The sequence below is a fragment of the Balaenoptera musculus genome, chromosome 7, assembly GCF_009873245.2.
Source record: "Balaenoptera musculus isolate JJ_BM4_2016_0621 chromosome 7, mBalMus1.pri.v3, whole genome shotgun sequence".
Taxonomy (NCBI): domain Eukaryota; kingdom Metazoa; phylum Chordata; class Mammalia; order Artiodactyla; family Balaenopteridae; genus Balaenoptera; species Balaenoptera musculus.
This window is the reverse complement of record NC_045791.1, coordinates 59,419,091-59,444,358: the sequence shown is the minus strand read 5'-3', so window position 1 is coordinate 59,444,358 and position 25,268 is coordinate 59,419,091. Positions and strand designations below refer to the sequence as shown.

Below are 25,268 nucleotides of genomic sequence, written 5' to 3'. Positions count from 1 at the left end.
TTTTATCTTGTCTATCTTTCTGTGAATGTGGTTTTTGTTCCACAGGCTGCAGGATTGTAGTTCTTCTTGCTTCTGCTGTCTGCCCTCTGCTGGATGAGGCTATCTAAGAGGCTTGTGCAAGTTTCCTGATGGGAGGGACTGGTGGTGGGTAGAGCTGACTGTTGCTCTGGTGGGCAGAGCTCAGTAAAACTTTAATCCGCTTGACTGCTGATGGGTGGGGCTGGGTTCCCTCCCTGTTGGTTGTTTAGCCTGAGGCAACCCAACACTGGAGCCTACCTGGGCTCTTTGGTGGGGCTAATGACAGACCCTGGGAGGGCCCACACCAAGGAGTACTTCCCAGAACTTCTGCTGCCCGTGTCCTTGTCCCCACAGTGACCCATAGCCACCCCCCACCTCTGCAGGAGACCCTCCAACACTAGCAGGTAGGTCTGGTTCAGTCTCCCCTGGGGTCACTGCTCCTTCTCCTAGGTCCTGATGCACACACTACTTTTTGTGTGCCTCCAAGAGTGGAGTCTCTGTTTCCCCCAGTCCTCTTGAAGTCCTGCAATCAAATCCCCCTAGCCTTCAAAGTCTGATTCTCTAGGAATTCCTCCTCCCATTGCCGGACCCCCAGGTTGGGAATGCTGATCTGGAGCTCAGAACCTTCACTCCAGTGTGTGGACTTCTGTGGTATAAGTGTTCTCCAGTCTGTGAGTCACCCACCCAGCAGTTACGGGATTTGATTTTACTGTGATTGCGCCCCTCCTACCATCTCATTGTGGCTTCTCCTTTGTCTTTGGATGTGGGGTATCTTTTTTGGTGAGTTCCAGTGTCTTCCTGTCAATGATTGTCCAGCAGCTAGTTGTGATTCTGGTGTTCTCACAAGAGGGAGTGAGAGCACGTCCTTCTACTCCGCCATCTTGGTTCCTACTCGCTAGTTTTATTATTATTTATTATTACTCCTACTTTGAAAAAAGCCAAATATATCTAGGATGCCCAAATTCCATGACTCTTTCCATTTTAAAAATTTTCTCTTGTGCTGAGACCTTCCAATGCTTGCCTACTGGTAACAAAATAAGAGAGATTTTTTTCTTATCCTTTATGGGTGTCTCTTTTAGACTTTATGGAATGTTCATCTTCTCAGCTCTGTTTTTGATGGGTCTTTCTGCCTAACCAGAGTGCAGATTTTCCTCACTTCCTGTCTCAGTAGGTAACCACAATCTCAGATCAAACCCTTTATGATGACTGTTTCTCAGGACAGTCTTTTTCTCATTTGACTGAAATGTCAAAACCTCCTCTTTGCTTCCATAGCATGACATGCAAATGGTTAAAAAGAATATAACTAAAATTGTAAAATTTCAAACATTATAACCCATCTATAAGCTGGATTTTTCTAGAATCATGTTTCCTTCTTAAAAATGAAAAGAAATTACATAAGATCAGATGTGGCATGCCCAAAAGAAACGTATAATGTTATTTAGATAAATATAAAATTAGTCACTAATATAGTCAATATTGTGTTTGCAGGTAAATAAAAATATCCACTTGTTCCAGTGATTTAAAGATCCTTTTCCTTTCACATTACAGATCTAAAAGTGTCTTGGTACAGCAAAGACAAGAAAATCAAGCCATCTCGGTTCTTTAAAATGACTCAATTTGAAGACACTTACCAACTGGAAATTGCTGAAGCTTTTCCAGAAGATGAAGGAATTTATACTTTTGTTGCTAGTAATGCTGTAGGTCAAGTATCAAGCACAGCCACTTTGAGACTGGAAGGTACAGTAAAACAACTTTAAGAACCACATTTAAATATAGATCTAATCTCACAATGTCAGTAACAAATCACTAAGGATTTCACGTAAATCATCGTTGGTCCTACCATTCTCTTAATGTGACTAATTGTTACCGTGTTATGTGCGATGTTCTCGCTTTTCAGTTACCCCTTCTCATTATGAATCACAAACCATCATTTTTTATTTTGCCCTGCTTTGTCTCCATAGAATTTTGTAATGTGTTGCTCTCATCATCAGCTTTCATGCTTCCTGATCAGCATGTATCAGAACGGGGAGAAATATGCTAAAGAATTAGATAGATTTGTTTTCTCGTCTGGCTAGGATGCAAATTCTAAAAAAAATGTTTTTAAATCTAAGAGTGTTACCATCCCACCATTGTACTGACACAATTCTGATTTCACAGAAGCTACAGTGGGTGATTTCAGGTCTGTACACCAGCTGGATGTGTTTACCGTCATTCAGAGAATACCTGAGGGTTGAGGGGCTCCACTGTAAGATGGTTTAACATTTCTGTTACTTGGAGCTCTTCAGCTGCAATCAGAAACACTTCCTCAGTATCGGGGTGGGGGGCACTTTGATTCAAAATGAGATAGTATTTTTATATAATCAGGCTGTTTTTTCTGAGCTAAATTAGTCTCTGTAATATTAAGCATATACAAATACATAAAGAGTTAGGGCAACTTTTGCTTTTTTCCTTGATTTTAAACACTTATTATAATAACCAGAGGTTTTCTTAATAATCAATGTAGTGTGGTTTACAAAAAAGAAAAGCTGGTTTGACAACCAGAGGGAAAAAAGTAACAACAGAAGACAAGAATACCTAAACTGAATTGCATACTCCACGACTGCCTTCATGCACAATGTAGTGAAGTTCCTTAGACTAGTTATATCTCAGCATGTTTGTCTGGAAAATGGAAGGGAACTTGTGTGACTTTGAATCAATGTGCGTATGTAGTGACATACATTGACAAGGCATCAGGATTGGTCTGGATTCTAGTTCACCATTGAAATTTACAACAGATCTGTAGACAACTCCCAGTAAGTTCTGGTTTCAGTGCAGGGTAAGACATTAAAGGTTGGCATGCTTCTTTTCAGGATTTAGCAAACTTGAAGAAGTTACATCAGACTCTCAATGGCATGTCTCTTCATCAGTTTCATTTAAGAAGGAGCCCCTTGGCCAAAAGCCCATCTTCATCCAGCCTCTATCAAGCCTCAGGGTGCACAGCGGGGAGACAGTCAGATTCCATGCCAGGGTTTCTGGCATTCCCAAGCCAGAAATCCAGTGGTTGCATAACCAGCAACCAATTCTACCAACAAAAGATGTAGTTTTCCATTTTGAGGAGTCCACAGGCATGGCTTTAATGCTTATAGTTGATGCTTACTCAGAGCATGCCGGGCAGTACTCTTGCAAAGCAGCCAATAGTGCTGGGGAAGCCATTTGCGCAGCTATACTCACAGTGACTCCAAAAGGTAAAGAAAGCCTGGCTTGCTTCAAAGACTTTGATCTGCTGCATCCCTCCTACTCCCACTGTTACTAATGAGAGTCTCTGCTGTGTGTCTTGGTGCATATTGTGGTCGGTCCATAATTTATTAACAAAGTAACACCCAGGTGCCCCTAAGTCCTCAATTATAATTTAACCAGTGTACTTTAAATCTCACTGAAGTATGTGTTCTGAGCATTACACTAGTTATTATTTGGTAAGGCATCAACTTTGCTTGACATTTTTCTTTTCTAAACAACATCTCATCATTGCATCATTAATGGTTTATTTGCTACATATTTTTGATAAAGTATATGGTGGAGGGAGGACAAATGATATCGCGAATAGAGTCAGAAAAACAGAGGGAGCGGCTATGTCATTCTGGATAGCTGCAATGACAACAAAAAGAAGGAAGCAGATACTGTATGGCATCCGCATGAGACTTCATCATCCATCCATCACTGGATCACTGGGAATGAATTTTCTTTTGTGTGATCCTGACATCCTGGAGCACACTGCATCTGGAATGCTGCTTCCAAGTAACAGTGACGTCTTTCATCTTCATCTTCCATGCCATTTTATGTTACTAACCTAGCCAGGTGACAAAGCTTAGATCTTTTAATATTCTTTTCTTTTTCTTGTCACTTGATCATACAGTGCAAACCCTAGCTAGGCAAAGTTCTGGGAAAAATGTAAGAGAGTCCACCAAGTTCCAGGCAGTGGCAGATTCCTGTTTCACAAAGCAGGAGAGCAAAATATCCCAAAGCGAAATTAAGTCATTTCAAGGATCATCATATGAATGTGAATTTCAGGTTTTTGAAGGTGTATCTCAAAGTTCCACCCACACAGCTGCATCCATTCGAGATGTAGAGTTGCACCATACTGCATCCCTTTCACAAATTGCAGAAAGCACTGAGTTATCTGAGAAATGTGCTGAAGAGCCAATGGATGAAGCACCAAGGATTCTCCTGCATCTTCAGGACCTCTCTGTAAAGTGCGACGACATGGCTCAATTCCTCTGTGTTTTAGAAGAACCTTCTGTTGACATAACCTGGACTCATGAAGGTGTAAAGATAGAGGAATCTAAGAGAGTGAAGCAGTCACAAAATGGCAATACTCAGTTACTTACCATATGTAATGTTCAGCTGGTAGACCAAGGATTGTACAGCTGCGTTGTACACAATGAGTACGGAGAGAAGACCACATCAGCAGTACTAAGAGTAGAAGGTGGTTATTTGATTTTTAGCTCTGACTTGCTTCATTTCATCCTCATCGCTTTATGCAGCTTTTCCATCATGCAGATTGAATCAATGAATATATTAAACAGAATACCCTTAAATTAGCACTCTATTCATAAATGACTTATGAAAGTCAGCCAAGTCATTGGCCAAACTTAAGAACATGTAACTTTCCAGTCTAGATTCAAGGAAGTTTAACTTTCAAATCTGAGTTCAGGAAGTTAAGGTTTGTTTCATATGTGCTCTTTTTTCTAATATTTACCAAATGTGCCACCTAGGAAGTGTACCAAAGAAGGTTCAGATGTTAGAGTTCATCAAATGTTTATTGAGTATTTATTATTGTGCCTGGCACTTTCTGTACCAAAATTAGTAGTCTTTAGATATTTCTCAATAAATGCTGCTGCTTTATAGCCTCAGATCCTCCCAGAATTGTAGAATTATCTCACAGCAAGATTTTTGTTGTTATTGTGCTTGATTCACCACTGTGTCTAGAAGGGGCACAAATATATTTGTCTGGGCAAAGGATAACTTCTTCCTTCCCTCCATGGACTTTCTTTTTGGATGCTAATAAAATGAGAAAAGTATTCTTCAGGTACTAGAAGCCTGTGCTGTGTGTCTGCAGCAAAGGACCTTCACTGAATCCCATGGAGGGAAGCTGGTGGAAGAAGTTTAGGCATCTCCAGGGGTCTGTGGAGAGCTGCGGTCTCTAGCTCTTCCCTGATCCACCCATATTATTGTTAAGGCGTCAGAGATGAATGGGGGCAATACAGTGCTGTGTGCACGGCCATCTCTGCACTGAATTTTGAGACAGATTCATTAATTCACTTAATGGATCTGCAATCCTCACTCACCAAAAGGAGGATTTTTTTTTTTCTTAATCTGACATTTTGGTCTATAGCTATTTCTGATTAATTTTCAGAGCCTAAGAAAGGAATAGCTCAAGGACTGAGGTCTAATTATGCAAATTAGGTAGAAAATTCCACCATCCAGAAAGTTGACCCTCAGTTTCACCATAGCTGCTGGCTAGCACAGTAATCACACAAGAAACTATCTATCTGAAGGCGTTGTCTACAAGTCACGTAGGTGACAACTGTGATGGTTTCCGCAGCAAGATCACTGGGCGCTGGTGTGTTGTGGAGGTGGGAGAAATGTAGGTCTTTCAACTCGCTTCCTAAAGAACCTAGTGCCCTAGGGCAGTGCTTCATCATCATGTTCCCAGAGTGGATTTGAGCTGGACATTTTTGCCTCAGGATTTCCAGTTCACTCAATTCCAACAATTATATTATTAAATTGTTCTTGGCACATGAGCATATTTTTTTCCCTTGGGAAGTCCAGGCTGCCTTACTTAAGAAAGTTAAAAGAGAAGCCACTTTTCAGCGTTTGAAGAGTGAAGGATGAGGCACAGTTATCTAATTATCTAATATAGGCCAGTCTTTATCTGTTCCTCTTTGATTTTGGCCTAATAATTTTACATAGGCTAGTTATCCATGAAAATCAGGTAGGAATGTGAACCCCCATAAGTCTGTTTGAGTAGAGTTCTTATGTGCATAGTAAGCATAGATATATCCTAGTTTGGGGGCTAACGTGCTGCTTTCCCTCTCATCCTAATGACATTCCATCTTCTCTAAATTCCATGTGTGTTTTACTCTTACAAACACAACTAATTTATTCCTTTTCCAAACTTTATTCTTACCTAGCAAAAGAATAGCAAACCAGAGCACTTACCAAAATTACCCTTGGTTCAGACACTAAAAGTATTAAAACACTCAAAGAGTCCCAAATTAAAACAACCCATGAAGTAAAGAGAGCATCGTCAAAGAAAACATCAAGTTTGTCAATAACTTCATGCCAAAGACCACAAGGAACTGAGAAGCCAGGGCGGCAAGCACACTGACTTGTGTCATGCAGATGGGAGAATGAGAGTGTTACCTGAGCACCTGCTTTCCCAGAAGCCACCCCAGAAACGATTGTGTCTAAAGGCTGTGACTTTTCCTTATGTAATAAAAGTAATTTTGAGTTGAAGACTCTTTGTTCTGCTCTTTAACATATAATTGGACTTTGCGTGAAGTTTTAAAGGTGGTTCAAATCAAAGGAGTATTTACTAGCAGAAAACTCTTAATTCTGCAGGGAAAGCTGAGAATAGCCCTCAGTTAAAAGTGGCAAGTTAGAAAATGCATGTTCCTTCTAAATGTGATTTCATCTCCTAGCAAGTATTCAGTCAACAAGACATTAAAAAAGAAATATTCCTTTTGTTTGTGTATTGCTTTTCTCAGTGCATGTGAAAGGCATGGGGTATTGTGGGACTAAAAGTGGAAATTTCATAGAGAACCTAAAATAAAAATATTTTAAAATCTTTCATCATTGTCATGTACTTTATCAGCTCATTGATTTGTTTGGCATGGATTTTGGGGGGTGCATTTGGGGGATGTAGTTTTCTATTATAGTAAAGAGAAAATTGTAATTGTATGAATCATGAATTGAGGCAGAAAGTACATGGAATTAATCATGAAAATCTCTTGTTTTTGCATTCTAGCTCCTGAATCAGTGTTGCATGAGCAGGTTGAGATGGAGATGAAAGGTATGGTTATATTGAATGTGAGATTTAAGTGGAAATTCTGAAGGATTAATAGAATCCTTGAGCTGCCTTCTGTTAGTAGTATTGAGAAAAATGACATAGATGTACAAATATATCTCTTACAGTATATATTACTGTGTTGCATGCCTGGTTTAGTATGCTGATAGTTATATGCATTTCACAGTAATTTGTTTTATGGTAATTTAAAATCTTATATTTATAATTTATCAGCCATAATCAACTTCATGTTTGCAGCCATTTTCAAAAACGTATATTAGAAAAGGTTGTCATCTTAATGCATGAAATCATGAAGTAGAAGTTTGTTTACAAAATCACAGTGAATTAAATTGAACAATAGACAATAACCTAGCTGTCATTCTCAGAATGCAACATCATGAATGAATTATCATTGAGATGCGTTTTTATTTAGGGTGTGTGAAAATGTTACATTCCCATTCTGGTTTATACTTCATGCACATACATCATTTTAACATTGATATGTCTCTTACACTGGCTTGCAGATAGCTGCCTTATGTGATCCTTATTGCCTGTTTTTCTTTGCATAACATCGTGACTTTATGGCTGTATTAGTTCGAATAAACGCCTTCTCATTTTATTTTATTTTATTTTAGCTAATCATTTATGGTTATAGTTCTCGTATATATATCTTAGATAGTTATTTCTCCAAAAATACAATAATTTAATCTATAATCAAAAGGATCAGAAAGGGCGTTTATTCCACTCTCTGCAAGTCAGGTAAGATTTTCCTCTTAGCCATCAAAAGAACAGTCTTCCTGCTCTCAAAACAAATATGCACAGGAACATGTTATTTTGAAATGCATTTTTGCTTGTTCAAGAAGAAATTTCAGCAGTTTGAAGAAAAGACCAGACAACGAACGATTTTCGTGTCAGAATGTTTTAAACAGAGCATGGTGTTGCGTTTATTCGAACAAATATGGTGAGTGAAATTTTTTATGGATTTGTGAGAATCTGTAGCATGCACTTTATTTCATTTCCTATTTTGCAATTTCATTTATTTTCAACTTTTTCAAATACTATGGAAAATAGTAAAATGCTTTATAATTGAACTTTTTTTCAGAATTGTTCTCTGAGGAAGCATCTGAACATTCAGAAAGAGATACCCGTGTTACCTTCTCAGATTCTAAAGACATAGACCACAGCTCCATGGCTGCTAAAAGATATGCAAGTAGAATATCATCTACAAGCTCCTGGCCCAAATATTTCAAGCCTTCTTTTACTCAAAAGCTTATGTTTAAATATGTTTTCGAGGGTGAACCTGTTGTTTTTACATGTAGATTAATTGCCTGTCCAACTCCAGAAATGACTTGGTTTCATAACAATCGACCTATCCCAACAGGTCTTCGACGGGTTATAAAAACAAAGAGTGATTTACATCATCACTCTTCCAGCTTAGAGGTTAAAAGGGTCCAAGACAGAGATTCTGGAAGTTATAGGTTATTAGCAATTAATAGTGAAGGGTCTGCTGAATCAACTGCATCGTTGCTTGTTATTGAAAAAGGGCAAGATGAGAAATATTTAGAATTTCTGAAAAGGGCAGAACAGACACATGGAAATATGGAGGCTTTAGTTGAAAGGAGAGAAGATAGATTAAAGGTTGACCTGAGGTTTACTGGCTGTCCCTTTAACAAGAAACAAGATGTGGAACAACAGGGAATCATGCGAACTATACACTTTAAGACAGTAAGTCCTGTCAGGAAAACAGATTTAATGTATGATGAAGAATATTTAGAAAGTAAATCTGACACAAGGGGATGGCTTAATGTAGGTGAAAGTTTCCTGGATGAGGAGACCAAAATGAAGTTGCAGCATTTACGGGAGGCTAGAAAAATGTTAATGGAGAAAAAGAAATTATCTCTGTTAGATTTGTCATCTGAAATAAGTTCAAGAACTTTGAGAAGTGAAGATAGTGATAAAGACGTTCTGTTCTCTCGAGAGGAAATGAAAAGCAGGTCTGTATCTGATCTAGCTGACAATAGGGATAAGATAGGTAATTCAGCTGAGGGTATTGTCCAAGATCCACAGGTCCTTCCTAATCTAATGGATCAAAATGTAGAATCTGGAGAACCTCCCACAAGCTTTCAAACTACTGTTGATGAGGAAATTCTCCAGACTGAAATGAGAATGAGCCAAGAGGCATTCCTAAGAGAAAGTCTATCAAGGGACCATTTTTATGGTAGGATTCCGGTAAATGAGAATATCCAAGCAAGAGAACAACTTGAAAAACTTATGACCCGAACGGAAATTGTAGAGTCATCTAAAGATATCACAAATGTAAGTAAGAATGAGGAAATATATGAGACCCTTGAAAAGGTGTCTCAAGTTACTATACCATACACCAGTGAATCTTTTGATACAGTTGTAAATATTCAAGAAAGTGAAGCATTAGATATTGACAGAATAAGAAAAGATGATTTGAGAGAATTTCAACACTCTACTTCCACAAAAGTCGATGAATTCAAAACTGAACAGGAAGGAAAAACCACAAGATTTTTCGAAAATTCTTTCCAAAAACATCCACAACGTTGCCCACCTTCATTTCTTCAAGAAATTGAATCTCAAGAAGTTTATGAAGGTGATAGCTGTGAATTTGTGTGTCATTTTCAAGGATATCCTCAACCCATAGTAACATGGTATAACAATGATATACCAATCCCATGTAATCGAGGCTTTATCACTCAGACCTTCAAAAACTGTTCGACGTTAACCTTTTCTTCTGTCAATCCTCAAAATGAAGGTTTCATTACCTGTGTGCTGTTTAACCAATATGGAACAGTAAAAACAACCAGTGTACTTAAAGTGAAGTCAAAACAAAGGCATGATGTCGAAGCACATAGGGTCCCCGTGTTGCATGACTACACTGATGAGGAAGAGGAGCTGACATTGGTGTTTGACCAAGCAAAAGGCGTTCCTCCATCTTTGAGACAAGAAGGCCAAACAAATCTCCATATGTTAAAAGCTAACGCACCAGTTCCTCCCTCTGCAGACATAGAACTGCTTTCCTTTCCTGTAGAAATTCAGATAACGGCAGCTACTCCTACCCCAGAACAGGATAAAGAGTCAAGAGAGTTGTTTCAACTGGAGGAGTTGGAGCCTAAAGCAACACCTCAAGATGAGGCTACTCGGTCACCAAAGCACAAATTTATATTTTCATCTGATATTACTAACGAGCCGCCAGAAGTGTTACAAGAAATGCCAAAGCATGCCAGTTGTAGAGAAGGGGATTCCATAGTCCTTGAATGTTCACTGTCTGGTGAGCCTAAACCAGCTGTGACATGGTTCCACAATGGAGTCCTTTTAAAGCAGAACCAGAAGTTCCAGTTTGAAGAAATTAATTGTAGCCACAGGTTATATATTAATGATGTTAATTCTCAAGATTCTGGAAAATATGAATGTGTTGCGGAAAACAATTCAGGAATGGTTGAGAGTGTTTCAGATCTAACAGTGGAACCTGTCACTCACAGGGAATATAGTCAATTAGAAAATATGGGTGGAATTTATGCCAAATATTCCAAAGATCAACACATTCAGGGAGAATCTGTAAGGGCACACTTTTATGATTATCCAGCCGGTCCTTTTACTCCCCAATCCAATATAAAAGAATATTCTGTAAGAGAATATTTTCAAAGCCTTGAGACAGTTGAACAGATAGACCAGAAAGGCCAGGTTTCTTGCACATCTTCTAGAGAAAAACTGCCCATATTTATGCAGGCTGCTTCTAGATCCATAACAATCAACAAGCCTCTCCGAGCTGAACTCATACAATGTCAGGATGAAGAGAAAGAGGAACACGTAAATGAAAAATCAAAGCTACACCAAGCAGAGGGGACTGTCTATCCATTTGTTGATGATTTCAGTGAAGTTAAAATTAGGAAAGAGGTAAGAAATGATTTGGGGAAACTTGGTGGACCAGAAAGGGAAAACGTGCAAGAATATGCCCAAAGTGACTATTTATCAAATGTCCACTCTGAGAGAACTTCTGATGGTTACAATACAAAAGAATCGTCCATCATTGTATACGAAGGACCCTTTGGTGAAGGGAGATACTACCCAGGAAAAAAGGTGAGGCATAGAATCATTGCATTTGAAAAGTTGCAACACATAGAAAAAGGCGTTCTAGAAAAGAGACCTACCAAGAAATCATTCGTGAATCCTCCTCAAAAGAAGCTTGATGACAAAGACTTTCCCTTAAAGCAAAGAAAATCAAGATCAAGTAACCTAAACACAAATATGCATCAGGCAGAGGAAATGCCTCCAAACACTGAACAAGATTCATCTACCATTGTAATGAATTTAAAGCTGCTTTCTTCTCAAACTCATAAGGTATTTGAATTACAAGAGACGGAACAACAGAAGGAAGTAGGTCTTATAGAGCAATCTGCAGTTTCTGAAAGGGCTGAACATGAAGTACCTATTACATTTGACCTAAAGCAATTTCATGCTCAAATAGAAAATGCGGATGTAAAATTTAAAGAAGTTAGACTAGATAGTGATCAATCAGAAGAAGCTTATTTTCAAACCCAGCATCCTGCTTCTGAAACAGCCGAGGCTGAGAGCATTGTGTTTGATCTAAAACAAATGTATTCTCATTTAGGAGACCCAGCTAAGGAGTTTCAAGAGCAAGAAACTAGGCAACAGCAGGAAACACCATATAAAGAGGAAGTTCCTAGCACTGAAACATTACAATCTGATACACAGAATACCTCTCAAAGCGCACAAAGTAACATATTTACCAATCCAGAGATTTCTTCCAGTAAGGAGTTTTTAGATAGGACTGTGAGGGAGAAAAGTGGTAGTGATGAAAATGCCTCTTATTTGGAAAAACATATGCAGGAACAAAATTTAGAAATTTTAAATACTGATATTTCTCTTAAAACTATTTCTGAAGACATCCATAGTGAATCGCGTGCCGTACTTTCAACCTCATCCACAGATGTAGGAAAAACTGATATTTCTGAGAAAAATGGATATAGGAGTTTCATTTCACATGTGAAAAAAGCAAGTGAGGAAAAGCTTATAGAGGTTTATAAAAAGGAGGAGGAGCATAGTTTGGAACCAGAGTTGGCATCATTTCAAAAGCAAGATGGAGGGACACAGGGGTATGCTGCTGGAATTTTGGGAGACCACATAAGTGATGTTCAGGAAGCAGACACATGCCGCAGAAAAATTTCCCAGAGTCAGCACTTTCCATTCTTGATGACTGAGGAACAACGGAATCCAAATGAACAAATAAGTGAGAAATTGGATGCTCCTGGAAAAGAAAAATGTTATGAAGAAATTCAAGTTCAGAATGAAACTTCTTTCTCCAGTACTGAAAGAGAAAAGATAGAAACTTGTTTTTCTGAAAACCCTCCTAAGTTGGATGAGGCACATACAACGGAGGTAATGGAATGTGAGACCTCCCTAACACAGTACTTACTTGCTGCTGGAAAGCATGAAGTTCCTGAGACTGCAGACACCAAGCACAAGGCGGATCTTGTCCAGGGTGAATCAGTCACATCAATGGAGGTCGAAGAAGTAAGTTTCAGCACTGTGTATGAGTACTACAACCAGCAACAGGAGTCATTAGGACGCCCATTTTCTCCTGAATCTGATATTTCAATTGATGTGGGAAGTACAAGCAGTGAAGCACTCTCTGAGCTAGATCAGTTTTATACCCCACCATCCTCTGTTGAACATTTTGAAACTCCAGAGTCTCCTGATTTGTATATTGCTCCTGTAGACACAGCTAAAACATCCTCAACAAATTTAGGAGGTAAGACTATTGAAAGGACCACACCTTTAGAGGAAGCTACTGAAAGGTACTCAACACCTTCCGAAGGACAGGTAACAGAAAAGTGTTCCACACCCTCAGGAGAGACCCTGGAGAGATACTCCACGCCCCCTGGAGAGACCCTGGAGAGATACTCCACACCTCCAGGAGAGACCCTGGAGAGATACTCCACGCCCCCTGGAGAGACCCTGGAGAGATACTCCACACCCCCTGGAGAGACCCTGGAGAGATACTCCACGCCCCCTGGAGAGACCCTGGAGAGATACTCCACACCCCCTGGAGAGACCCTGGAAAGATACTCCACACCCCCAGGAGACACCCTGGAGAGATATTCCACACCTCCTGGAGAGACCTTAGAGAGATATTCCACGCCCTCAGGGGAGACACTAGAGAGATATTCTACACCTTTAGGAGGAGAAACAGTTGAAAGATATTCTGTTCCTACTGGAGGACCAAACCCCACTGGAATCTTTAAAAGGTGCCCATCAAAACTAGAAAGGGAGGACAGTCCATCAAGTGCACATTTCCACACACCTACAGAAGAGAGAAGCTCAGCTGATGAATTATGGCGTTCTGATTCCTTTGGCACGCCCAATGAAGCCATTGAACCAAAAGACAATGAAATGCCTCCATCTTTTATTGAACCTCTGACCAAAAGGAAGATCTATGAAAACACAACCTTGGGCTTCATTGTTGAAGTTGAGGGCCTTCCAGTTCCTGGTGTGAAATGGTATCGAAATAAATCTTTGCTAGAGCCAGATGAAAGAATCAAAATAGAAAGGGTGGGTAATGTGTGTTCTTTGGAAATTGCTAACATTCAAAAAGGAGAGGGAGGTGAGTACATGTGCCATGCTGTAAACATCATAGGGGAAGCAAAGAGCTTTGCACATGTAGACATTGTGCCCCCAAAAGAGAGAGCAGTGGCTCTCCCACCTCCAGTAATACATCAGCATGTCATGGAGTTCGATTTGGAAAACAATGGGTCATCAAGAACCCCTTCTCCTCAAGAAATTGTCCTGGAAGTTGAATTAAGTGAAAAAGATGTTAAAGAATTTGAGAAGCAAGTGAAAATAGTCACAGTTCCTGAATTTACTCCTGATCATAAAAGCATGGTTGTGAGTCTGGATGTTCTCCCATTGAATTTAGCAAATCCAAGTATGGCTTCAAGGGAGGAAGAAGACAAAGATTTAAAAATTGACTTAGAAGTATTTGAAATGCCTCCTCGCTTTATAATGCCTATTTGTGATTTTAGAATTCCAGAAAATTCAGACGCTGTGTTCAAATGTTCAGTCATAGGCATCCCAACTCCTGAAGTGAAATGGTATAAAGAATATATGTGTATTGAGCCAGATGACGCTAAATATGTGATTAGTGAGGAGAAGGGAAGTCACACCCTTAAGATTCGCAACGTCTGTCTTTCCGATAGTGCAACGTACCGGTGCAGAGCTGTGAATTATGTAGGGGAGGCTATCTGTCGGGGATTCCTCACCATGGGAGATTCCGAAATGTTGGCTCTGCTGTCAAAGAAAAGTAAAGTGACATTGAGCAGTGTGAAGGAAGAATTAGTCTTAAGGAGCAAATATTCAGACAGCTTTTTTGAATTTCAGGTGGAGGAAGGGCCTCCCAGGTTTATCAAAGGTATTTCTGACTGTTCTGCGCCGTTAGGTACAGCAGCTTATTTCCAGTGTTTAGTCCGTGGCTCTCCGAGGCCCACGGTTTACTGGTACAAAGATGGGAGATTGGTGCAAGGAACAAGGTTCAGTGCCGAGGAAAGTGGCATAGGGTTCCACAACCTGTTCATAACAAGCTTAGTGAAGGAGGACGAAGGTGAGTACAGGTGTGTAGCTACGAACAAATCGGGCATGGCTGAGGCCTGTGCAGTGCTCACCCTAATTTAAAGCTCCTCATGCAATGTGTTAGTGCCCCCATAATGATGAGAATTGACTTGAATGCTTTCACACTTTCCAAATTATATAGTTCTAATAAATCTCCAAATACATCTACTCTATTTGAACACATTACATTGAAAAACCCCAGGGAAAACAGTTTCTCTATGTGGAAATCTCGTGTTTGTAATACATGTAAATATTCTATTATCTAAACTGTGGAATTATCACCTGTGTCAATTCTGCTGTGAATCATCAAACACTATTAAACATCTCCTTGGCTACCTAATCGTTGGTACTTCTACTTTACCCTCCTTCTACTCCATAAAGTGCTTTCGTAGAATGCATTCTCTTTTAGCAGATAAACTGTGTATGTCAAGTAAAATGTGAAATGGAAGACCATGTCAGATGACCACACAGACAAATTGGTAAGGTAAAATCTCTCTGCTCTGAGTATAAGTCATTTTGGAAACGATAACTCTTTTGCACCCAAATACATGCTTATTTACTCAGACTTCGAACAAACCAAGCAGTAACAGAAACCAGCTTTGCCCAATTGGTATATAATCTGTTTTACCTTGCTATCTTCATATTTATTTTTAGCTCTTTAAAAAATATTTTCATTATTAATATCCCTCTTCTTAAGTGTTTTAACTCTTGCTGCTTTTGAAGGGACCAATGGTGCTCTCTTGGTGGGTAGAGTTCACCTAGACATTTGCAGAATATGCAAATAAATATCTTTCCACTTTTGGAACTACCTCATTTTCTCAATTTCTGAGATAGCATTAAGTGTAAAATACAGCATTAATTTGATACTGGACTGGGGGTGGGACAAGAAACTACTGTATTACATTTATATATAAATTTTAAACTGCAGTATAATTTCAGAATCTTTAAAATTAGAAAAAGAAGGTGGGACATCTCTAGTATTGAAGCAATATGGTAATTTGTATTTCAGATTATATACAAATAACAAGATAATTAGCTTTCCTGTCATTTTCTCTGAATTTTATTTTTAAAACTAGAAATTAATAAGCATTCAAATTTAAGATGTATAAACAAATATGTTTCTAAAGTGGCTGTTTTTGTTTTCCAAAATTATAATTATAGTAAATTCACAAAATCCTTAACGTACCTATGTGCCACTGTGAACTAAATCTTCTCGTATAAGCTGTAATAAACATAAAGAAACTTAGTTTTTTCTTACCTGAAAACGAAGGGTTAGACCAAAAGACCACAGAGGTGATTGTTCAACTATGATTCTGTGTCATCCCAATGGTAACTTTTCTTAATATAATTCGGAATACATTTTAGTTTTGCAACAGATGACAAGAGGAATAATAGAATATAGTAATTTGATTGTGAGACTTCTCTTCCTCCAACTCTGTAAATTACTCACTGTCACCTAATGGCTATTTTCTCCCCTGCATTGAGCAATTTTTACATAACATGATCATATTAAATACATTAATTTTACTTTAATTCTAAAACATTAATCATTTAATTTAAATTTAATTTTCAAGAGAATCCATATATCCAATCATGTTTATTATGCTTCTTTCGTCTGTCAAATTTTTTATTCCCACCATGGGAATTCCCTAAAAGCCTTTCAAATTAAAGAAGAAACTGGGAGAATGTGTAGGATATAGACAGACCAGTCAGGCTTACAGCCCACCCACCCCACCCGCCAAAGAACATTCGCTTTGCTTTCTTTGAGTCAACATAACTTATCAAGATAGATACACTATTGTGGAACCATCATTTCTGTTTCAACCAGTGAGCAGACAATATCTGTGATCATAATTATAGATATGATATATATCTATATATCACATCATAATATATATATAATATATATATTATATTATGTATATATTATATAATATATATATATATATATCTAATATATCACATCATAAATCCCTGAAATAAAACTAATTCTATAGTTTAGGGACTTAAGGATTTATTCTACTCTGAGTCACATAATGGATGTTTAAATAAATTAGAAATTCAGGTCATGACAAACATGATAAGCACACTTTACCCAAACATTATACAGCATAACAATAGTTCAAACCTCTTCTTAAAAAAAAAGAAAGAAAAGAAAAAAGTTTTAACACCATATCGGATTGGCAGTAAGGGCTGAAAACTATACTTTTATGCTTATAAAAAGGTAGACTTTATTTGACTTTGCTCATTAGAATTCTGTTAGTCTCAAATTCATGGCACTTGAGGATATTCAGAATAACAATGACTGAATAAAGAAAAATAAGCCTTGCCCACACTTGGCTTACTTTTTTTTTTTTTTTTTTTTGCTTACTTATTAATTGTTGTAGATAATTAAATGGAATTTTTTATTTTCTGGCTCAATGGCACATAACTTAAAAGTCTGAAATATGAATTTCTCTGATGCTGGATAAAGAATTCATTGTTTTATGCATAGTAGAGTTTAGACATAATTATTAGCTGCTATTACTACATGTATTTTTAACTACACCTTTCATGTTTCAGGACTCTTGAATTTCATCTAGTATCTTTCGTATAGTTAATATACCATGTTTAGAGGAAAGGAAAAACAACTGAAAATATTTCAACACGTTAGTGAGTAGGGGTATTTTCACTATACTGACATTCACTCCCTTTACAGATATTTTGGGAGTTCAAGTGAAAAGGGAAAGCTGACATGAGTGATACATTATAGATTAAATGTTAAGTGGTCACCATTAGTATGTGAAATTAATCAATGTTTTTACAGCTTACTAACTGAAATAATAATAACTGAGTTTGTATTCTACATGCTATAGGTAAGTTTTACCAGTATATTTATATAAGCCAACAGATACTGGAGTCCTGCCTTTTACTGCTTATACATTTGAATTAAAGCCTAAGACTATTCCATGTGATGCAAGTAGAGTAAACTAATACAATAGTAAAACTATTGTAGCTCTAGGTAAGGTAATAAAACTATTATTAACAGAGCTGTTCTATTTACCTAACAGATTTAATGAAAAGCTAATTCCTTGTTATCAAATTACGTCTTTCATCCTGTCCATGATACTGTTTAAAGAGTATCTGTTATTCACTGTTTGTTTTCCTGTTCAGTAATACTGTGTAGGTATTTCTCATGCAATAAAATATGATTAAATGTTAATTATAAAATTATAAAATAAAATATAACTAATGTTGGAGTTTTCTCTCATTTCCCATTTTCTTAACGTAAGCCTCATTAAAAAAGCTTTGTTGAAGTAATAGGGCAATTTACACAGGCAAAAGAAGGCTTGCATTTCTAGTAACTGAAAACAGTTATAAGCAGTAACTAGAACATAGATGTTTTATTTTGAAACTAAACAGTCTTCAATTTGACAATGAAGATCACTCTTAAACTCAAGAAAATTCTAAATGTAAATAATAATTCTGGATCTTTTTAGAAATTTATTTAAATGATCCTGAATTCTTTTTTAATTAATTAATATTTAGTGGAATTTTTATTTAAAAGTTATGTTTTAAAGAAAAACATTTGGATCCTGAATTCTTTGATTAGCAATATTTAGCCAGCCAGCAGTTTCTCAGACTTTAGAATTGGGACTGTATCACAAAGGAAAACTCATAAGAACATCTGTAAAGTTTATAAACTCTAACACAAATGAAATGGACTGAAAGTTGCATCAGTACAGTATTTATAATCATATAATATAATAAGCTAAGGTTAAAATTTTAGAAATGTGCCTTTTGATAAATTAACCTCAAGATAATCTAATGATTTCAGGAACAAAACAGAAGAAGGCCATCAATTGGTGCATAATTCTTTGACGACTTCTTTGTTTGTTTAAGTAAAATTGATAGTAAAATAATAATCATTTTTCCCCATACAGAGTTTTCTAGTTCTCTTCTGTCTGCTGAGGAAGAAGGACCTCAAACCTCTAGCTCTGGCCTTCAGTTATCTAATAGAAATGAAACACTTGAACTTTTGTCTCAACCTCCAGTTCATTCAACTAAATTCGATTCCAAAAAGGAAGGCAGTGTCCCAGTTTTCATCAAAGAAGTGTCAAATGCTGAAATAAGCATAGGGGATGTGGCTAAGTTGTCTGTTACTGTCACTGGTATTCCCAAGCCCCAAATTCAGTGGTTCTTTAATGGAGTAATGTTAACCCCTTCAGCTGACTACAAATTTGTTTTTGACGGTAATGATCACAGCTTGATCATTCTGTTCACCAAATTAGAGGATGAGGGAGAGTATACATGTATTGCCAGTAATGAATACGGACAGGCAATATGTAGTGCCTATCTGAAAATAAATTCCAGAGGAGAGGGGTTCCAAGAACCAGAATCAGCAGAAGAGAAATCTCTGGAAAAGCTCGAAGGTCCTTGTCCTCCTTACTTCCTTAAGGAGTTAAAACCAATTCACTGTGCACAGGGGCTCCCTGCCATCTTTGAGTACACGGTGCTTGGAGAGCCTGCACCTACTGTTTTGTGGTTCAAAGAAAACAAGCAGCTTTGCACCAATGTTTATTATACTATCATTCATAATCCTGATGGTTCCGGGACATTCATCGTCAATGACCCTCAGAAAGAAGATAGTGGTTTCTATGTCTGTAAAGCGGAGAATGTGTGGGGTGAATCCACCTGTGCCGCAGAGCTGCTCGTGCTTCTGGAAGACACACACATGACTGATGCCCCCTGTAAAGCAACGTCCACACCAGAGGCTCCTGAAGATTTTCGCCAGACGTCGTTAACGGTCCCTGCAGTTGAGGCACTTGACTCAGAACAGGAAGCTGCAGCTTTTGTAAAGGACACCATTTTGAAAGCTGCTTTAATTGCAGAAGAAAAACAGCAGCTTTCTTATGAGCATATTGTTAAAACCAATGAACTGAGCAGTCAAGTTACTTTAATAGCTGAGCAACTGCAATCCACAGTCATGTTAGAGCAGGATATGCCCACTCCTGAAAGCATCAGTGAACTTCTTTCCATCAGTGACACCATTCATGTCCAGCCTATCAAGGAACCACCTCCCAATGTACAGCTGCACATTGTCCAGTCCCAGGACACCCTCCCCAAAGAAGATATTCTAATGTATCAAGAGCCTGAATTACAGGTGGTTCTATCAGATACTGAAAAAATCTTCCCAAGTGCCATGCCCATAGAGGAAATTAGTTCATTAACAGTTGAGTCTCTGCAAACTTTATTAGCTGAACCTGAAGGGAGTTATCCACAGTCATCAATAGAAGAAACGCCAGCCCATTCATATCCAACCTCTGTGGCTGAGGAAGTACTTTTACCGAAAGAAAAGATAGTATCCTCAGTGGACAAAGAGCAAAGAGTGATCCTTCAAAAGCAAGAGGCGCAAAGTGCTCTCATCCTGAATCAGAGCTTAGCTGAGGGACACGTGGAAAGTTTCCAAGGTCCTGACATCATGATCTCCCGGGTCCCTTCAGAACACACGTGCACAGAAGGTGAAATCTTAATGGAAAGCGTAGATCAACTGGACAGTGCAAAGCAAGATTTCGCAACCAGCGTTGAGGAAGGCAAGTCCTTAAGGTTTCCGTTAGCAGGTGAGGAAAAGCAGGTACTGCTCAAGGAAGAGCGTTCTGACAGCTTGGCAATGCCCCTGAACCAAACCACTGAGTATAAAAAAGAGCCCATGGCAATAAGTGGTGTGCAGGAGGTGCAGGGAAGTGACCTCCTTTCTAAGGAAAGTTTGCTTTCTGGTATTCCTGAAGAGCAGCGGTTAAACCTGAAAACTCAGATCCGCAGGGCTTTGCAAGCAGCAGTGGCCAGCGAGCAGCTGAGTCTTTTCTCTGAATGGTTAAGAAACATTGAACAGGTAGAGGTCAAGGCCATAGACTTCACCCAAGAGCCCAACCGCATTAGGTGCACCTACTTTATTACCTCGGTGAAGTCTCTAACAGAAGAATTAACCATCACTATTGAAGGCATTGATCCTCAAATGGCTAACCTGAAAACTGAACTTAAGGAGGCTTTGTGCTCTATGATATGTGAGGAAATGAACATCTTAACAGCTGAGGAAACGGGAATTCAGAAAGGAGCCACAGTAGACTTGCAGGAAGAAATGGATTCTTTTTCTAATCCACAGAAGGTTGAAGCAATCACCGAACCAGAGGTTGAATCTAAATATCTTGTCTTAAAGGAAGAGATAAGTTACTTTAAGGTGGAAAGTCAGGCCAAAGCTGTGGGTGCCACAACTGCTTCCGCTGCTGTCTCTGATGAAAAACTGGATGAGATACCAAAGCCATCAGAGGAGAAAGAGAAGTCCTCTGAAGGTGGTACTGAGAAGGCTGGTACAGTAGAGATACAGGAGGCTGAGGGTAGCTCACTCAGAGAGGGTGCTCCTGATGTACAGACGCCCTTGGTGGACACGATTGCCAAGGAAGGTGACACCGTAAGCCTCGCGTCATCCATAACAAATGCCAAAGAGGTGAATTGGTATTTTGAGAGTAAACTGGTGCCTTCAGATGAAAAGTTCAAGTGTTTACAAGAACAAAATACATATACGCTAGTGATCGACAAAGTAAATAGAGAAGAACATCAAGGGGAATATATGTGTGAGACCTTGAATGACAACGGAAAAGCAGCAACTTCAGCAAAACTCACTGTAGTCAAAAGAGGTTGGATTTTAAGGATTCAGTGAATCAAGCTCTAACATTCACTGGTTGTAATTCAGGTTTCCTCACTGAATTTTCACTTATCTGCCATTGCCAGAATGCAGTTTATTTAGAGTAAGAATGAAATCACAGACATAATCATGGTTATTAACTTTCCTCCTTTTCCCTTACTGCCTTACTGGATGGTATGTTATATCTACACTACTACTTATTTTTTAAAATGAAACGTATTTTCATATATTTCATAATACTGATAAATGCTTTTTAGTCTCTTTCTATATGAAAATACTTTAATGATATGTAATAAAAAGCTGTCAGTGAATACCTAGTTACCCTGAAATCACCAGTCTCATCCTTAAATTCAAAATAACCATGATTAATTGTCCATTTGTGTTTCTTGTTTCGATTATCTTTTTTGCTATTGTTTTACTTCATCACTTTATTTAGTAGATCATGTTTTTTTTTTTCACATTATTCGCAGTGTTCCTAGTCAGCATGGTATATTTAAAGAATGTTATCATGTTGTTATGCATGTAAGCCAAGAGCATCACATCATTTTAATCATTTTTTCACAATTCACTGAAAAGTAACAATTGAATATGTTGAAAGCTGCTTACTGTCTTCTTTTGCCTTCAATGATCTTCCTCATTTTCCAGTCACTTGTCTTAAACTGCTGCAATCCACTTCACTAATTTCAACTGTTTCACTCCATTAACAGCAACACAAGTTAGAAGGAAAAGAAAAATGTGGGGTACCTGAGAAGGAGGCGTGCTAATGGCCTCTGCTTCCCTTTGCAGCTGCCCCAGCGATCAGGAGGAGAATTGAGCCCCTGGAAGTAGCCCTGGGCCACCTCGCCAAATTCACCTGTGAGATCCACAGCGCCCCCAATGTCCGCTTCCAGTGGTTCAAAGCTGGCCGAGAAATCTATGAGAGTGACAAGTGTTCTGTTCGGTCTGCAAATTATGTCTCCACCCTGGAAATCCTGAGAACGCAGGTTGTTGACTGTGGCGAGTACACCTGCAAAGCTTCCAACGAGTTTGGCAGTGTCAGCTGCACAGCCACACTGACTGTGACAGGTAAATGCCGTACACTGACACGGATGTTATTCCATTTCATATTATTGCCTATTTTACTTTTTGTAGAGGTGCAGGAGGTACTTGTCCTACCAACTGGAGAGACCAGTAGCCAAGATGGTAACACAGTGGCTAGGTAGTGCAGAGCCTATGAGAGACAAGAAGTCATTGTTTACAGTCATATTTCTAAAAACAGCTAAAGAAAAAAAATTTTTTTATTTCAAGAGCAACGTGAAGGAATCACACAAGCAGTGGCTCCTGATAGTTTGGTTTGGGTTTTTGTTTTGTTTTGTTCTTTTTATTAAATGGTCTGGCTTGACCTCTAGCATAAAAAATTTCAGGACAGTTTGGTGCTACTAAAAAGTAAATGATGTACGAATGTGTGTAATACTTTGGGACCAGTTAACCAATTAAGAACAGAATTACAAAATGAAAAAAGCCAAAGCATAAGACTAAAGTCAAACAAATCCTAATAAGAGACAGGGAGCTAGTATAGAACTACAAACTAGGATTCTCACCCTAAGCTTTATTACTAATTGAAAAATAACAGTAACTACACAAATATTCTGTTCTCAATTTCCTGAGGATACACAGGATGACTGTCAAGTAGGTAACACTCATCAGGTGTTTGAATTCCCTCATTAGCAAAAAAAACAAAAAACAAAACTCTTTCCTACCTCTTTTTCTCACTCTTTCTTTCTCTTTTGCTTTCTTCCTACAAAGGGAAAGTGTGAGTATGAACTTATGAACTATGGTTTAGGGTCAGAAGTAGCAATGACTTGTGCTGTTGACAGAAGCATGCACGAAATGCCAGGGTGAGGCTGTCCCTTTGTCTTCTTTTTCTTTCTCTTTTTGAAGTATAGCTGATTTACAGTATTACCTTGGTCATCTTTTTCAATGACAGCATGGAGGGGAAGGGTAAATGCAGCACGCGTCTTTGACTTGAAAAAGCCAGGGTTCCCTGTAGCTTCCTCTCCTCTACAACTCTTTTATATCAGAAACTCCACACCCCCAGGCCCATGGTGACCCATTCAGTGGATTTCACTTTGTGATCAGTCTCCATACCGCCAAGTGCATGGCATTATTCTTAATGACACTTTGGGAAATGTCTTTACCCAAAATAGGCCGGGTCAGTAATGGGACTAACACTTGAGCTTCAAATCACAAGAGGAAAGAAGAAAGAGGAGGATTTTTGTTTTTAATCGGAAAGAGAGGTTCCTAAAGGTTTGCTTCCAAATGCAGAATGGACATGGGAAATGACTGCTATAAATATTTTTACAACTTTGAAGTGACTTAGCGGATACATTTAAAGTTGTGCCATTTAAGGATTTGCTAGTGGGGGACATGAGGGTTAGAGAGACTGTATAAAACTACAGAAACTTTTTATTACTTAATATCCCTACTCTTCAGAAAAGTCAAGTACATTTTCTTTATCTTCCTTATATGGTCTTCTAATTTGCAGAATTCAAGTACCAGCTGAATTGCTTATCACGTAATTCGAACAATTGATCAGCTCATAAAATGGACAAAGCTTTAGCAATAGTGAGTCAATGTTGCAAAATAAAGGAACATTTGTTCTTTCCCTTGATAGAGACATTTAAAGTGCTGTGTTACTCCTCTATTAAAAAAACTCTCATCCCTTTCCTTTGACACATCTTTTCACCTTAATACATTGCCTTACTTTAAGTAATGTCTCATGTCTATCTAAAGCTATTACTCATCTTTTTTCTTTCTTGGAATATCTAATTACAGCAAGAGCTTTGTAGGGACAAAATATAACACTGAAAACTTTTCTTTTACAGAGGCATATCCACCAGCCTTTCTCTCCAGACCTAAGTCCGTAACAACTTTTGTGGGTAAGACAGCCAAGTTCCTCTGCACAGTGACAGGGACTCCCGTGATTGAAACCATTTGGCAGAAAGATGGCGTGGCCCTCTCACCTTCCCCTAACTGCAGGATTTCAGATGTAAACAACAAACACATTTTAGAACTCTCAAATCTTACAACTCAAGATAGAGGAGTTTACTCCTGTAAGGCTTCTAACAAGTTTGGAGCCGACACTTGCCAAGCCGAGTTGGTCATAATCGACAAACCACATTTCATTAAAGAACTAGAGCCTGTGCAATCAGCTGTCAATAAGAAGGTACACCTTGAGTGCCAAGCAGATGAAGACAGAAAAGTCACAGTTACATGGAGTAAAAACGGGCAAAAGCTCCCCCCTGGGAAAGATTATAAGATCTGTTTTGAAGATAAAATAGCATCACTCGAGATCCCTCTGGCCAAACTAAAAGATACAGGAACGTATGTTTGCACAGCTTCCAATGAGGCTGGAAGTAGCTCCTCTTCAGCAACAGTAACTATCAGAGGTAAGAAGTGTGTGAATAATATTTCCACTCCCTTCTCTGGAGTCGGTGCATTTTGTGATTAAAATCATTTCATCCAAGCAGCCTTTTTGGTTTGGGGAAATCCTGGCATTGTTTGATTTTATTTTTTCAGTCTTCTTCAGAATTCACTTATTCTTGTTTGTTTAAAACTGTCTGCCATTAACAAAGCTTGCTCAAAACTTCTTCTAAGAACTTCGAGTGTCTAGGCAATCCTTAACTATCTTCTTTCATAAAATTGCTCTTTGTATAAGTAGAATTTGGTTGGTTTTGTTTTTGTTTGTTTGTTTGTTTGTTTTAACCAAGAGTCTGGGAAAGTGTTTTGGAATCATAGAAACATGGAAAGCTATTGAGTACACCACAGCCTTTTCAGAAATTTCAAGAAGACATTTTATGTGTGTTATGTGTCTCTTTGTTGTATGATGTCTAC

General features: G+C 38.4%; 1 protein-coding gene across 3 annotated transcripts in view; it reads left to right on the top strand.

The window, feature by feature from the left end:
- The window catches only part of TTN (titin), a 287,707-nt gene that overhangs the window by 52,831 nt on the left and 209,608 nt on the right, over nt 1–25,268 (top strand). Inside the window, exons 43-47 of one of the 3 annotated variants that reach the window (XM_036857396.1) lie at nt 1,567–1,755; nt 7,025–7,069; nt 18,637–21,387; nt 22,182–22,460; nt 24,260–24,823. In XM_036857396.1, the coding sequence (XP_036713291.1) occupies nt 1,567–1,755; nt 7,025–7,069; nt 18,637–21,387; nt 22,182–22,460; nt 24,260–24,823 (3,828 nt within the window). Of the gene's footprint in view, nt 1–1,566; nt 1,756–7,024; nt 7,070–8,165; nt 15,054–18,636; nt 21,388–22,181; nt 22,461–24,259; nt 24,824–25,268 lie in introns of those variants that run through there. The other 2 variants (XM_036857398.1, XM_036857397.1) reach the window with 2 other exon arrangements.